Consider the following 16,085-nt stretch of genomic DNA (forward strand, 5'->3'; position numbering starts at 1 on the left):
TACATTTAGTTTATAGTCGTTGTTGCTGTCGTTAGCTTTGTGTAATCTTTTCCTCTACTTGTTTTTTGTTGGCTCTCGATCCCATGCCTAATATCACAATTTGGTCAGGAGGAAAACATTGAACAATGAAAGGAGCAAAGAGATCTTGTTTAGGAGATAGAAAGGAAGTATACTTATAACTGACTGTAATCCATTCCTTTTATACCTGGGACTTTAAGTGTTGTCCGGAAATTCAAAAACATAGAGAAGAAAGGAAAAACATACGGATACTTTTAATAGAAACAAATCCATATTTGTTGATGTAGCTTTTGTTTTCCTTGATCATATTTTTCTCTCTTTCCATTCATTCTGTTCATGACCTCCGACTTGAAGTCTACCTTCGATTACTTCATCAAGGATTCTTTGTGTGCTCGTCTTTGCCTTGTTGTGTTATTACTTTCGGCCCTATTCAATTCACTGGATTACCTAGTCAACCGCTTGGTTGTTGATGAACTCATAACAGAAAGTCAGGTTAAAATCTTTCCTCGAAGAAACAGTGTCGGCCATTCTGGTTCCTACTATTGTCATGACCATTTGTATCTCTGAAAACCGTGTTGTGTCTATCTTTTGGCCATGTGACTTACTTGATCCTTCTGAAGAGCTTCCTTTGGTAATTGTTGGATATATCATAGATATGGTAAAAGTCGTGGCGATAGATCTCGTTCCCCTAGAGATTTACGAAAAGATTAATCTATCCAAACACGTTAGGGGACTGAAACGACTACAAGCTTTGGGTACTATCAATTTTCACAGCAAGCAGATACCCAGGCGAGTGAACTACAACTACGCTGCTAAGAGGCCTATTTTGAACTCGAACGAATTGTTGATTCTGTACAAGCCGCCTAGGTCCGGGAAGCTGGAATATTTTTCAATCGATCCCATAGCAATAAATATATTCTGGACTTCTACCGATTTCAAGAGTCCTATGCCAAAGGACATCGAACTGGATCGATACTCTTCGAAGTTGGAGTATCATTTTCCTTCTCATAGTACCACTGCCAACACCAAGGAGTTGCTAAGGTACATAAACTTGACTGAGTACTCTCGTTCTCGGCTGCGCCAGGCTTCACATCAGAGAAGTCCCATTTCTGAGTATGCGACATTTTGCAAATCGTCTTTTGAAGCTATACTTAGAATACTTGCTTCAATTTACAGTTTAGTAGTCCAACCCGTATGTGGATACATCAACTTTTTACTCGAGTATCCGTTAATAGCGAAGGCAGATACCAGAGTAAGTGATGAGGACGAAGATGATGAAGAAACGGAAAACGAGGACACAAGTTCACCTATAGTAACCGGTTCTGTGATTTCCCTTGCATTAGTTTCGCATACCTTCCATCAATTGAACTCCCGGTTCAAACAGTTGTACAATTTACCGGATCAGCTCCAAAAGTTGCGATTATCCAGATCAGAGAGTGAAACCCTGATTCTCAAAGGTACAAAATTTTCTCCAACTGTGTATATCAAGTTCTACAACACGGTTTGGTTGATTATCAATGACATTTTAATGGGTATTACTGTCTCCAATCTACTTCGATTGCATAAAGAAGAAGTCATTTGGGGGTTCTCCTTTCTACTTCGAAGTTCGCATAACATCATGAGCTCTAATGTGATCTGGTTGATGAATTCTCCTGCTGGTTTCAAATTGAACAACGAATTGGCCAGATTTTTTGGAGAGATGATTCTATGGACTATGAAATTCTGGGAGGTTGAGGTTATTCAACCGGCTTCGGAAAATGCCGCTTTATTGCTCTCAATAGCCATTTTTTGTGTTAGGTACTGCGGTGTATCTTTACTCGTGGCCCTAATGGTTGACGTTTTCCAACTTCTGACTTTAGAATTGCAAGGATTCTATACTGCATGTACTAGAGTCTACCACTGGCTGTACCACACGTTAACTTCACTGTTTCGGCTATTTTACGGCAAGAAATACAACGTATTGAGACATAGAATAGACTCTAACGACTACGAGTTTGACGAGCTTATGTCAGGAATTATCATTTTTACTATTCTTCTCTATTTGCTTCCAACGGTGGCTGCTTTTTATCTTACCTTTGTTGGAACTCGAATCATTTGCTTTACTATTGTGGTTTTGATGGAATTTATACTCATCTCATTGAACCACTTACCTCTTGGAGTGATTCTTCTCAGGCTCAAAAATAAGGAGAGACTTCCAGCTGGTATTAGTATCACTGCTTCGGAAAAGCACTTTACTCTGTCCACAAAGTGGCTAACTATGCACAACATCTTTCGAGGCCATATCCGTTCTATGATGAACTTCAACCTCATTAATTACAACGAGGTATACGCTCCCATCAATGAAAACCATCCTGCAAACTATGGAATGCAAGATGTCATTACTAACTGGAATAAAGCGTCTCCCATGACCATCTCAAAGGACATCTTTCTTGGTGAGATGATCGACACTTTCGACTACAAAAAGATGTTCTAGATAATACCAAAATATTTCTTATATATATATACAGGAGAACATAACGTTCCATCTATTTTTTCTTCTTTCCACCGGCCTCCCTCTTCTTCTTTGGTGCACCTTTACCTCGTCTCTTAAGGTCTTCTACTCTCTCTAATCTGTATTCCTCGCTTTCATTTATCACATTGTACTCTTCGTTCTTCCATAATTTCACAATTTTAGACACCGTGGGGAAATCAGCTGGTCCATAATAGTTAGCCATAGCCTGGCCCTTCAACGGCTGCCTTAGTATCCTTGATCCTGTTCTTTGCTTAGTCGGATTATATGTAGTGCGGAATATTTGACATTGTAATCTTTCCAACTTGAACAACTTCTCCTTTGAAATCGGTTTCAAAATTTTTTTGATTGCAGATGACATGATGGAGAGAAGATGAATAGACAACGTAGACCAACCACCTGTAACCGCTCACGTCTGCTTAAACGGTTTCTAATTTTATAGAAAAGAGAGACTGACTGTCACTTCTCTTCTGGCATCAACAATTTTTTTTACCCGCACAGTTTCTGACAGATCGAGGCTGATTTCAATGCTTTTCAATTTATCCCTTCTTATCTCTAATCACACCAACTTGTGTCTGACATTTACGGATTATCATGATCGAAGAAGCATTAAGAACTTGTCATGAAGGTGTCAGATCAACAAAAGTTTCTTCAGAGTTTGACTGCGATCACCAATGACCTTGATAACTATCAGCATCTTGGTGTACTCTATTGTTATAATCTGCCTGGCATCCCTGCCGAGTTAATCTCTGCAGGCGATTGTTACGGTTGGGGCGATTTTCCCTACGATTACAACGCTTGCTTTAAAGGTTCTTCTTGCCTTTCTCATATTCTCTGTGACCTCAGATATCTTGTATCGAGAGGATATATTCGAATCACCAGCAGAGTACTCAAGTTCGGACTTGCCGTCTTGAGAGTATATATTCTTCCGGATGGGTTCGTAGGCCAAGGGATCCTAAATATTTACAGGGAAAATTATGGAAGATTGAATAGACAACTGTCATGGCATGCGAAAGCTTATCAAAAGATCATGAAACAGATGATGGCAATTCTTGATTATGATCCAATGGCTTGGAAGATCCACAACGATGCCCAATTTGTCAAGTATATTGGTTCAGAGAAAAGAGTAATACCTCTGATCAACTGCCTGGCAGATTACAGCCCGTTTAATGCCGATTCGATGATTGGAAATAGCTGGTCTGATCAAGTTAATACATTTGAATCTCTTGGATACCATATGAACAGGCTAATCAATGGAAAGCCGTTTGCAAAAGTCCTTTCAGCTTTGCTTCTTGACGAATCTAAAGAAAAACTGGGTCAAAATACTCTTCAGGAGAGGGTCAGTCGAATTTATTCGGTGATTAAATCCCCCCATTTGGACTTAAAGCTTAACGAGATCAGTACAGATCAACAAGAGATTCTGTCTGCAATATTGAATGGAAGGGTACCTGGATTCAAAAGTAATTTGTACAACTATCAGAGACGATCTGTTGCAAAAATGTATGAGAAAGAGATGTATTCTAGACGCGTACCGATGCCTACTATTGTACAAATAAAAAATGGCATGATGTACATTGATTTATCATCTTTCAAAGTTATGGTCAATCCACCGACTTACTGCACCCCTCGAGGGGGTATATTGGCTGAAAATATGGGTCTGGGAAAGACTTGCATCTGCTTGGCCCTTATCTGCCTTTCCAAGCTTCAAATATCTCAGACTCCAAGGGATTGTCGGATCGGGAACCCCAATACTCCTCATGTGAAGTCCCTTATGGGCAAGTGTGTTGAATTTATCTCCAATAATTCAATTCAGTGGAGACAATACTACAATGACCTTCCCAAGACATGCATAGAGAAACTTGAAGTAAGCTTGGGGTACTTTGAAAAGGTTGATATTCATGTTACACGGCATAATACAAGACATACAAGAAGTCAGGCGCATACAAATATTGAAGATAATGCATTTGAGACTATTTCGTCTAGAAGAGTTTACCTCTCCTCGACGACTTTGGTTGTTATTCCTGACAATTTGTTCCCTCAATGGGTTTCTGAAGTAAAAAAGCACGTAATGGAAAACTATCTAAAGCTCATAGAGATTCCTAACGAGAAAATTTCATTGCCAGACAAAGTCGCCGATATTGTTAACAGCGATGTGGTGCTAATATCTCTTCATGCATTTGCCAGACAATCACAGAATCCGGACTCTATACTAAGATCAATTTATTGGAAGAGAGTGATCGTTGACGAGGGACATTCGATGAACGCAAAACATTCTAGAGCAGTTGAAATGGCTGCTACCTTAATGGCGGAGCGTAGATGGACAATTACTGGTACTCCGACCTCGGGACTAACTAGTTTACTTGTGGAAGAAGATGATAACGAGTACACAGTGACGAAGAATTTCAATGCGAAACAGGATCTTGTCAGATTAGGAATTGTTGTGTCGAATTTCTTACAGATAGAACCATGGAAATCCAACAGTAGGCTCTGGAACAATACGGTAGTCAAACCTTTTGAAAAGAGGGTTTTTCACAGTGAGTACGAGCTAACTGAGCTATTAAAGAACTTAATTGTTAGGCATACAATTGAAGATGTACAGAGAGATATTACGCTACCCAAGATGCACCACAGAGCTGTTCTGTTAAAGCCATCATTTTTTGATAAACTGTCGATTAACTTATTTATCGCTGTGCTATCGGCCAATGCGGTTACTTCTGAGAGAACCGGTGTTGACTTCATGTTTAATCCATCAAATAAAAGCGACTTGAGAAGATTGATCAACAATTTACGTAAGGCCACATTTTATTGGACGGGTTTCAGCATCCAAGATATAGAGAACTTGCTCAATATCTGCAGGTATTCCTTGAGGGAAAATCAGAAAAGGTACAGTGAGGCAGACCAGCTATTACTTAAGAAGTGCATGTACGTAGCAAAAGTGGCATTATCCAATAATAGATGGAGAACGAACTCATCCGTTCACGAGATGAGCTACTTTGTGGACAATCTACCACCCTGCATTAGAAGGGATTTTACAATATCTCAGTACCCTGATTTGAAAGATCTTTTCTTTAGTCCGATCGGTGTGTATGGATTCCCACAGCTGATTTCCATCCAACGTTTCTATTATAAGCACAGAATGATATCTACAGAACACGAGTTGGAAACGGAGATGAGGGACTACACGAGAAAATTCTGGCAGCATTATGGGAGGACCAATGATAAGCTGAACGGAATTCGTAAGGGTACATCTGTAATGAACAAGGAATTAGACTTCAGGAGCATTGATTTTGAAGCCATCAAAGAAATTGATAAGATACCTAACTGGGTAAATCGATTTAATTCTGTCTCTGAGGAGGAAAAGTTTTACCCCTTAGAAAACATGCCCCATGGAGTAAAGAGAGAAGTGGAGACAGTCTCTCCTGCTTTCCAAAAGAAAGTACCTCGAATTGTTGAAAAAGACTGTCCGAAGATGATCTCATCAACACCTAACTGTGAAGACGATACGAATCTTGATTATATGACGTCTTCAAAAGTGGGATCATTGATGAGAAAGGCCACTATTCGAGGTACTGCTTCTGCAAAACTTTCATATTTGACTTCTCGTCTATTAGAGAACCAAATTCAAGGGGCTAAATCGATTGTGTTTTACGAATTAGAGAACTCTGCATACTATTTGACTGAATTTCTTGATCTTTTGGGAATGAACTACTTGATGTATTCACCACATATTTCATTGACAGAGCGGGCAAAGAGCTTGGCGGGATTTGACGAGTGGGATCCAAAGAAGCAGCAGGGAATTGCATTGATTATGGATCTCAAATTAGCCTCTCATGGATTAACCATTCTTGCCGCTACTCATGTGTTTTTCATCAATCCAGTTTGGAACAGAACTATTGAAGCGCAAGCTGTGAAAAGAGCGCATAGAATTGGACAGACTCACGAGGTTTACGTAGAGACGTTGATCTTGAAGAACACAATTGAGGAGGAGATGTACTACAGGAGGTCTGCGAAGGGATTAGTGGAGAATAGTCGGCAACAAGTAAAGGAAACGGAAAAGGAGCTCATCGATAATACAGGGATTCAAAAGTATATAATGAGGTTTGAGTTTTTACGGTTTCATTTTGGAGAAAAGGCTTCAGAAATTGCTCCTTTAATGTCGAAGACGTCGATACCTCTACGACTGAATACGTATGGCATTGAAGAGAAGTGTCATGGAAGCACAGAAGAGGACAACGATATTACAATGCGCTTTGCGAAAAGCGACGTGACACCTGACTTGGAAAGAAAGTGGGCTCTTCCGCTATTTACTGAGAATAGTATGATGAAACTGAATGAGAGTGATTTCAGTAAGAACAGAAAGAGAGGAAAGGCTGCAAGTGCTCTAAAAACAGAAGCTGTCCCTCAAAAGAAGACCACGGCATGGGAGAGAGTGAACGAAAAGACGTTGGGACTCATGAAGAAGCTCAAAAAGGGACGTAAAGTACACTTTACAGGATAAAGAAATGCGGAAGATCTATCTATATCTATTAATAACATACAATACCAATCGAACGGGGGCCTAGAAATCCCGAAGTATAAGACTTCCATCCTGGGAACAACTGACAAGACGTGCAGATTTCTGGTTGTAATCAACATCGAACGAGCTACCAATATGGCCATCCAACCTGGCAACAAGTTTTCTACTAGCAAAATCCCATAAATAGACACAACCGTCGTTAGAACCACTGATGACCCGCAATGCTCCTTGTCCATCTTTGACGAGCAGCGACCTGATGAGCCAGTCTTCAGGGGAAGCCTCAGATCCATCGAAAATGTATGGTTTGGCGCGACTGTGAACAGAGGAGAGAGCAATGAATCTGGAATCAAAGTACTTGATACTCCCGTCTATTGACTTGCTCACAAGATACTCTGACGAGTCAGGACAGAGCGAAAGGGAGGTGACGTTATTAGACTGGCTCATCTCTTCCCAAAGTGGTTTATCCATATTCCTAGGATCGTAACAGTGAATAGTCGGATCGATTCCAGAAAAGAAGATCCCTTGTTCATCATAGTCGACACAGCATGTTAGAACTGGATATTTTGTAGATATCTGAGCCGTCGGGAACTTGGAACGTATGTCCCATAACTTGACAGAACCGTCGTCTGAGCACGTGACCAAAAGATCTCTTTTAGAGACTGCCAACTGGTTGACACTGCCGGAGTGCTTGAAAGTTTTAATTTTCTGAGCTTTTGAAAGATCCAGGAGAGCCGCAGTTGAATCAGCCGAAGCTGTAAAGAGCCGTAAAGACGGAGAGACGTTAGACCAGGCCAAATACGTAATGGCAGATTTATGCACGGAAGGAAGATAATGATAATCAACTGGAGTACCATTAGTGAAATCAGCGGAAAAATCACCCGGAACAATTGAATCAGTATTCCAGATAGTGATATCGTGGTCATCTCCGGCCGATGCAATTAGAGATGCGTTGTCATTAAACTTGACAGTATAGATAGGGGTACGGCGAGAGTTAGATAATCTTAGGGCGGACAATTTTCGATTCTGCAAGGATGATCTCCGATCATTGTGTACAACCAACGACATCAAAAAAGAACAATCAGATAGGGATGCCGGAATGACTCTTTTAGGGTAAGTGATCATGCCGTCGGACATCGGAGAAAAAAAAAATAATCATATGCCATCCGATACCCATGCGATGATGTGGCTGAGTTGTAGTTGTCACAAATGAGGTGGCTAAGTAATGTAATGTGGCTTAGCAACGTAACGTGCTTTAGAAATTGTGGGGGAGAACCGCGGCCAGAGAGTCCGAGAGTCAGAGATACCTCATAAGTTTGCAGATTTGGGTGCAGCAGTCGCGCCCATAATTGCGATGTTTCTAATTGGAAGGTAAAGGGCAAACCTTTTCCACCGGGAAAACTCCACAGACAATTTGTAGGGACCCGGTGGAGGCCCCTGGAACCCTGGAGCACTGGGTCACTGGGGGCACCCGGAGTCCTGCCATTCTTCCTTCCTTCCGGTTTCCTGCAGGGCGGCTGCCATGTATCCTAAAAGAACCTGAAACAATTTTGAATTAAAGCCGAAAACAACCCGGGGTGAGCCACCGGGTACCAAACCCACATCCGCGCTATATATTTCTTTTAGCCAGTACCTTCTTCCAATTTCGAGTGACCCCAGGTATCACCATCAGCCCTATCGTCATCCTTTTTTTTTCACACTATAATCTTTCCGTCCTTCTTCATACACTTTTTTTCTATTTTATAGTTGCGTATAAAATAGCGTTATCGTCAAAAAGTGTCAACACAATCGATTAGAGAGACTGCGTCTTCTACTCATCATTTCTAATTATCAAGACTATTCACCTTTAACTCGTCAAGAGATAACTATCCATACATACAACCTACAGATTGACAATGTTCGCAAGAAGAGCATTAACAAACGTCACTAAGAGATCCCCATACAGAGTGATGGGTGTGAGATTCACTTCCAGCGAAGGAGCTACGGGTTCTGTGAGACAGAACGGATCTTCCGATAACTTTACGGTAAGTAGTTAGAGAGGGGAGGTACTTTTGGCACATGTGAGTCAGCAAGCGAAGCAGGTATCACTTCATAGTGGGGGATTTTCACCGATGGCGGATTGACCGACCATGTAGCGTGGATATTTATTGCTTCACTGCTTTCGTTGCTTGACTTATTTGCTGCTTAGACGCTTCTTCCTTTTCTCTCCTTTTGTATCCGCGAAAGAGAGAGAGAGAGAAAGTTTTTCTTTCATCTGATTGGACAATCAATACTAACAATTAACTTACTTACTATAGAAAAGAGAAAGAGCTCAGGAGGATTTATATATCAAGAAACAACAGGCCGAGCAGATTGCTGCTTTAAAGGTTCAATTGGCAGAGCAAAAGAAGCAGTTGGACAGATTGGAGAAACAGAGCCAAGTTGATCCACAGATTGAGACTGACAAAAACTAAGGGACTGAGCCGGACTCGAAGAAAAGATAGATAGAAAGAAACAAAGAAAGAGAGGAAGGCGGAGACTGAGAAAAAAGTCTAATCCGGCCCTGAGCAGGAGGTCTGCCATGTTGTTCACATGCATCAGTACCATTCCCTTCAGTGCATCTATATCATTCAAATCTTCTGCTCTTCACCTTTATTATATTTTTCTATTTTTTGTTTCATGGCCTTGGACCCATTTTTGGCTTCTTTCATTCATCCCTTTATCGTCTTTTTTATCGTTTTCGTTTCTTGTTTTTTCTCTTTACTCTTTACTCTTTTTCTCTTTTTATGTTTTCTACCTTTTTATTAGTCAACCCGGGAGAAGTGGAGTTGATCGAGTCCATTTGAGGTGACAAGACCCTTTCTTTTAAATTAGCTATTATTAGTATTCTTATTATGATATTCACTACCACTACTATATTCATATCCTAAGGTTCGATAAATAGCTTACTTAATTCAACTTTGGTCTTTTGACGTTGTCCAACATAACGTCCTCTCTGTCGTCCACAGTAGGGCCATCAGTCGCCTTAACCAGAGGAGTGTGAATGTCCGCATGATAGTCCTTGATGATAGAATCAACATCATCGATATTCAAAGGTCTGACATCACCCAATTCCTTAATCTTTCTAGTCACTTCCTTGATCTGGTCATCAGTTAAATCCAAATTAAGTTGCTCAACTCTCGACTTGATGGCATTCCATCCGGTCAATCTACTGGCAAAATGAATGTATCTAGACAAACCAAAGTCCGATGGATTGAGGATCTCGTAGGTAGAAGGATTGGCAAGAATGGCCTTGGCATGAATACCGGCCTTGTGTGTGAAAGCACAGAATCCTGTGATTGGGTTGTTGAAAGGGATGTTGACTTGCACGGCTTCTGCAACCAAGTTTTCCAAATCACGAAGCTTGTGTAGCTTGTACTTGGACAAGACATAGTCTCTGTCTGCAGCAATCATACGGGCCATAAGTCCTCCCAAAGGAGTGATACCATTTCTTTCTCCAATACCTAAAACGGAAGTATCCACCAACTTGGCACCAGCCTCCAATGCCGTGTAAGAATTTGCAATGGCACAACCCGTATCATTATGGAAATGACACTCAATATCGCACGAAACCACAGACTTTAACGTCTTGACCAACTCATACACCTGCCTTGGATTGGCACATCCAACGGTATCAGCAATACCAACACGAGTCACACCAATTTTATCGACAGTCTTGTAGATGTTCAACAAATCGACAATATCTGATCTGAACGAGTCCTCAGAGGAGAACCGGATTTCAATTCCCTTCGACTTGATAAACTCAATCACCTCAATAGCTGCCTTTGCAATATATGACATATCTTTACCGTGAGAATACTGCCTCAAGTACTTGGAGGTACCGATGACCACATCTACACCGTCCACACCGGTCTCTACCGCAACCCTGGCGTCCTCCATCTTGCATCTGATATGGGTTAAGATTTTGGCCTTTAAACCCAACTTACAGATAGCTTCACAATCCTTTTTTGATTGCTCGGAGGCAAGTGGAGATGTCAACTCAATATAATCTGCACCGAAATCATCCAATGCCTTGGCGATCTCAATCTTCTTCTCGGTGCTGAAAAAAGCATTGGCAAATTGCTCTCCTTCTCTTAGAGTAGATTCAATGATCTTGAAAGAAGTCACATTCGAAAGAAAATCTCCCGGGTTAGGACCATATGGATTTCTGAGAACCTTCTTGTGAGGCTCTTCGTTGACTTTCAAATATCCTTCTAGATTTACTGTGTTAGTAAGACCTATATTTTGAGGAGCCGCAGCAACCTAAAGCCGCAACACATACAGCTGCCAAAACTTACCTGTAGAATTCCCAGCCGACATAATGTTTTTGTTAGAATGAGTAGGATCACAAATAAATGAGTCGTGTTAGCTACAGCAGGTAGAAGAATGAAACCCGATTTCTTGGAAACCCTGGCCCATTTATATACTATTACTCACTCATGCAGAGAAAAAAAAAATGAATGATCAATGAAAAATATCAAAATTTTTTAGCCAGTCGTTCCCAAAAGGGAAGGTTGTAATTACATGCTTTTTCAGTTAAAGACAAACCCATTTTTTATTTAGCTTCTTTCATTAATGTAAAGCTCACGATAGATACATGTAACTGCTACCATCATCTCCACGTGCAAGGTACTGCTCATCAATAAGCACCTCTATGGCTTTCTTGATATCTCCAACTGTTGGCTTGAATCTATCTATGATCTGATAGACCTCGTTAGTCAATCTCTCATGCTTGCACTCCTTCCGTGCTTTCATAATTCTAACTATGCATGCTTTCAATAATTCATGGTGTCTTCTTTCTACCTCTTCGGTGGTTTCGCGGTCTTCGTTCTTAGTATCCACCATTCTAACACCCGCTGCAAAGTTCACCTTAATTCTCTTTGATGTATATTCCCTCACTATTGTGTAGTGCGTTGTTGGATTGGTCATATTTTCCTCCCCTGCAGGCTTTTGAATCATTAACTTATTCCGAACAAGTGGAATCATGTTGGCCTTGAACACTTCTACAGGCAGTGCAGTATTCTCTAGCAATTCGTAAGTATTCATGCCATCACGTTCATTATAAGGCGATAAAATGGCATACTGAAAAAGCGTCACTGTGAAATGGTAAGGAGGCTTTCCAGGACGAGACAGATTATTCACCTTCAACTCAATTCTCGAACGGTTCCAGATCCAGTTCAATTGACGTCCACTATACCTCTCTTGATATATCGATTCAAACTTTTCCTGTGTTGAAATCAATTCCTTAGGAAGAATGAACGATTCACTAGATCCACGGAAAATGGCGTTCCAGGAAGATGAGTCCAAAATTCTAGGTTCCAAGTCGGTAATAAACTGCAAACCAGCAGGACGGTTGCGAGGGTCTGCTATAGCTTCTCTATAAACGTTACCCAATTCTCGGGAAACCCTTATATCGTTGAACATATTGGTGATCTTCGTCGTATACTCGATACTATTTGCCGTTTTTAGTTTCTGGATGATTTCTTCTTCTCTTTCCTCATCCTCTGGAGACATATGACCACTCATAAGACGCTTAGATAAGTACCGTCTATACCAAACTTCAAAACTTTCTTTATCATCAACAAATTTGAAGAATGTCATCAACAACTCCGAATTCAACTCCGCTGTTTGGCCCTTATTTCTCAACATTTGGTCACTATACTTTGCCAAATAATCTGGGGTTCTAGATTTGGACCGTAGCGTTGGCGTAACAACTTCATTTTTATTGATAAATGACTGACAGGCACTGTCAAGCGCTTTGACAAAGGCCTCGTTATTGTCGAAGGCAGTTTCCACCACTCCAACAAAATGATAATAAACGGAAAGCAAAGTCCTGATATATATCTGAGCATCGTAATATTCCTTCTCCTTCATACGCTTCGAGTGGCGAGGTGGATGAGAATCAGTGGAATGAGGTCCTGGAGAAGTTGAGCCAGAATTATATCCCTGGGATCGAGTCTCTAATTCAAAATCGGTCTTCATCTTATGAGCAGAACTTAAACCTTTCTGCTTCACATACTCTTGGAAGTCTTGAAGTAACGGCTCAATAGTCATAGGAACACGCCGTAGTAAACGGGTCATTCGGCGTATGTCAGTGATACGCTCCTGATCCAACAAAGATGTCAATTGTGCGCGTATTTCTTCGGAATGATTAGTGATAAGAACCTGGTTAAGAACATCATTCAAAGGACGACGAGTGTGATCGTTTAATTCTTCCAGACGCTTCAACTCTTCGTCGATGCGCTCTTGAGCTTTCACCAAATAATTAACAACGCCATGCTCATGAATATATTGTTCAGATTCTTCCGCATAGAAATTATAAGTCTCTGTAAGGAACGTCTTCTCGAAATCATTGATATAGACGGATAAGTTCTGTTTTTTGAGATCGTTGACATCAAATCCCAATAGAACGAACGATTTGATGGCAACACTAAGATTTCCCACAGAATCGATCTTACTTTCACGCTGAAGGCGAATCTGTTCCATGATTTCGCTCATAAGAGTCGGCAGATTGGCATGAAACTTATAGTCTCTCCAAGAGAGAAGGCACAAACTGAGAATATCATAAATCTCTCTGTGACCATCAGCCCTTTCCTTGGCCACCCAGTACCTATTAATATAATCTAAGACATCGTTGAGCCTTGTAGATCCAATCAAGTACCTCTGCCAGTTACGGATATAGAACTGGAGAAAAGTTTCACCATCCTTCTGTTTCAAGTTCTCCAAGTAGTATTTCAAATACTCCTGAAGCTTGTAGTACAATTCTGCACCAACCAACTTCACGGTACCTTTACCGTCATGATCTTTGTTGACAGAGGGCGGCCTTCGCGACGATGCAGTGGTACAGTAATTGTACACCTTAGAGTAAGTCTGGGTATACATTCTAGAATCCAAGGGAGAGTTCTTATCGTCACCAAGAATGATATAAATAGAAGGTTCAATTTCCCTCCATGTACGTTCTAAAAAAGGGTCGTTCACAGTAGCAGCGTCGCTGATCCCACTGGCAGGCACACCATCCTCCTCACCTGGAACTGTCAATGCACTCATGATTCTATTCAAGCTAGGCTATTTTAGCGAAGTATTACGACACTCTTAAGTGGACGCAGTAAGAAGAAAAAGAAGAATGCTTGATCTCGTTCCTGATAGATCTGGAACAAACCGTTGGCACCTTCTCCTTGTACCATTTCGGTCGATTGATTTTTTTTTCCAAACACGAACCTCAAACACGGCAACATCCCTACACCAAACGCATATATGAAGAATAGATATCATGTATAGTATACAATGAAGTAAAGCTAATGCCTGTCTCTGATGTCGGCGACAACATGCACAACTCTGAAAAGACTGATAGTAAACGTAATACACCAGGCAATTAAGATGACAAAAAGAAATGAAGTCAATGCTCTTTCTCGTTTGCATATGCTGTGAGCCAGGGTCCTGGGGCCGGTATACGCAGCAGGATTGATGCAGATGCCATCCGAGGCGAACAACTCTTGGTATCCTAAGCCCAAATTTGCGGAACCAAAGATAATAAATAACAAGTCTAACAAGATTAACCTTATCTTAGTGGTTGGATCTCTCAAACCAAGGGGCTGCGAAGTGAACTCGTCATAGGTGGTATAAAGAATGTAAACTACAGCTATTGGTTGCACACAGACCGTCATGATTGGACTTGGAGATCGCGTAAAACCGTCAGACGCATCCAGTTGAATTAAACTTCCACCAACTCCGAGGGTTACAAGTGAAAGAATAAGCGTAATCACTCGAAATACGAGAGGCACGTAAGAGTTTGATAGAAGTGACTCAATTAACCTTGGCTTCCAGTTCTTCTTGTTTTCCTGGATCCAGTACCGGGCCCTATCTTTGTAATGCTTTGTTTTTTGAAGTGTTTTACTTCCTGATTCCAAATCAGTGGAAGATCTTTCCTTCTCATTGTCATTATCGTTATCATCATCACCATTACTGCTGTTCTGAAAATAGCTAACTAATCGTGACTCACCCTTCCATCTGCCATTCAAATCATAATGGTTCAGAATGTAATCGGTATCGGAATCATCGGAATTCTGTACAGTAGAACCAGGCATACGTACCGTTCCAAGGAAATCCTGCCATTTGGAGGTATTAGTGTCGTCTTTAAATGTCTGTATGAAAGGGTCATTGTTTCCCTGATGAATGGTATCTACCCTTATAACTTTGTTTTTCTCTTCCTGTTTTTCTTCACCTTTCAAAGACTCGTCCTTGGTCTTTGAGAGCCTATCCAAAACATAGGTAGGAATGGTTCGAATCTCTCGGCTCGTAGTACCCCTATTACTGTATCGTGCTCCTCCACTAACAAGGTAATGCAATCTGTCAACGGTCTGAGGTGAAGTGATGGAAGTGGGCGTAATCTGGGTGATATCAGCATTGATGGCTGCGTTTAAAGGGGTGATAGGTCCATCCAGCCTAAGCAGGGATCTGGACCGTTTTAAACGGGCAGTCTGCCTTGGTTTTTGAAACAGCCGAGATGATTTTTGCGGGCTCAAGCCATTCTCCTTCTCATATTTAGAAGTGGAAGAAGGGGTTAAATCGGAATTCGACATCGATTGAAGAACAAAACAAGACTGTTAACTAAGAAAAATATGTATAATGTTAATGTGATAAACGCTCAAATTCAATGTACTAAGAAAGTATTCTGAATCTGTTGTCAGCCGCGATTTCCCCAGTCTGGCCGAGGAAAGAGATTCAAATAAGACGGATAAACGAGACTCAAAAGACAGGAAATGAACAAACGAACCAATATAATGGGGTAGAGAAGAGAGGACAATAAACTGCAGATACCCGATTATTCACGATAGCTGAGTTACCAGTTTTTGTTGTTTCTCATGTGATGTTCGAATATCGGGAGCATCTCATTTGGTTGAGCAGTGAACGGCTGAAAAAAAATATATATATATATATATGTAGGCAATTAAATGGAATGAATAGCAAAATATAAAGTAGAGTTCTAATTCATTATTCTTTATTGCTCATGTTTGTAAGGAAAGCATC

At 40.9% G+C, this 16,085-nt stretch overlaps 5 protein-coding genes across 5 annotated transcripts; 3 read left to right on the forward strand and 2 right to left on the reverse strand.

Annotated features, from left to right (window-relative positions):
• Nucleotides 1-565: 565 nt before the first annotated feature.
• Nucleotides 566-2,491, forward strand: FOA43_000180 (uncharacterized protein; the record flags this gene model as incomplete). The annotated part of the gene is made up of 1 exon (XM_038920514.1): nucleotides 566-2,491. The coding sequence occupies one exon, from the start codon at nucleotides 566-568 to the stop codon at nucleotides 2,489-2,491; it is 1,926 nt and encodes a 641-aa protein (XP_038776442.1).
• Nucleotides 2,492-3,149: 658 nt separating this feature from the next.
• On the forward strand, nucleotides 3,150-7,025 carry FOA43_000181 (uncharacterized protein; the record flags this gene model as incomplete). Its single annotated transcript, XM_038920515.1, has 1 exon — nucleotides 3,150-7,025. One exon carries the CDS (start codon nucleotides 3,150-3,152, stop codon nucleotides 7,023-7,025), a length of 3,876 nt encoding a protein of 1,291 aa, XP_038776443.1.
• A 60-nt stretch (nucleotides 7,026-7,085) lies between these two features.
• FOA43_000182 (uncharacterized protein) lies at nucleotides 7,086-8,108 on the reverse strand (the record flags this gene model as incomplete). Its single annotated transcript, XM_038920516.1, has 1 exon — nucleotides 7,086-8,108. The coding sequence occupies one exon, from the start codon at nucleotides 8,106-8,108 to the stop codon at nucleotides 7,086-7,088; it is 1,023 nt and encodes a 340-aa protein (XP_038776444.1).
• Nucleotides 8,109-8,935: 827 nt separating this feature from the next.
• FOA43_000183 (uncharacterized protein) lies at nucleotides 8,936-9,493 on the forward strand (the record flags this gene model as incomplete). Its single annotated transcript, XM_038920517.1, has 2 exons — nucleotides 8,936-9,064; nucleotides 9,356-9,493. The coding sequence occupies 2 exons, from the start codon at nucleotides 8,936-8,938 to the stop codon at nucleotides 9,491-9,493; spliced, it is 267 nt and encodes an 88-aa protein (XP_038776445.1).
• A 475-nt stretch (nucleotides 9,494-9,968) lies between these two features.
• FOA43_000184 (uncharacterized protein) lies at nucleotides 9,969-15,637 on the reverse strand (the record flags this gene model as incomplete). Its single annotated transcript, XM_038920518.1, has 4 exons — nucleotides 9,969-11,272; nucleotides 11,669-14,123; nucleotides 14,277-14,295; nucleotides 14,511-15,637. The coding sequence occupies 4 exons, from the start codon at nucleotides 15,635-15,637 to the stop codon at nucleotides 9,969-9,971; spliced, it is 4,905 nt and encodes a 1,634-aa protein (XP_038776446.1).
• Nucleotides 15,638-16,085: the final 448 nt, after the last annotated feature.

This window comes from Brettanomyces nanus, chromosome 1 (assembly GCF_011074865.1).
Source record: "Brettanomyces nanus chromosome 1, complete sequence".
Classification (NCBI taxonomy): Eukaryota; Fungi; Ascomycota; class Pichiomycetes; order Pichiales; family Pichiaceae; genus Brettanomyces; species Brettanomyces nanus.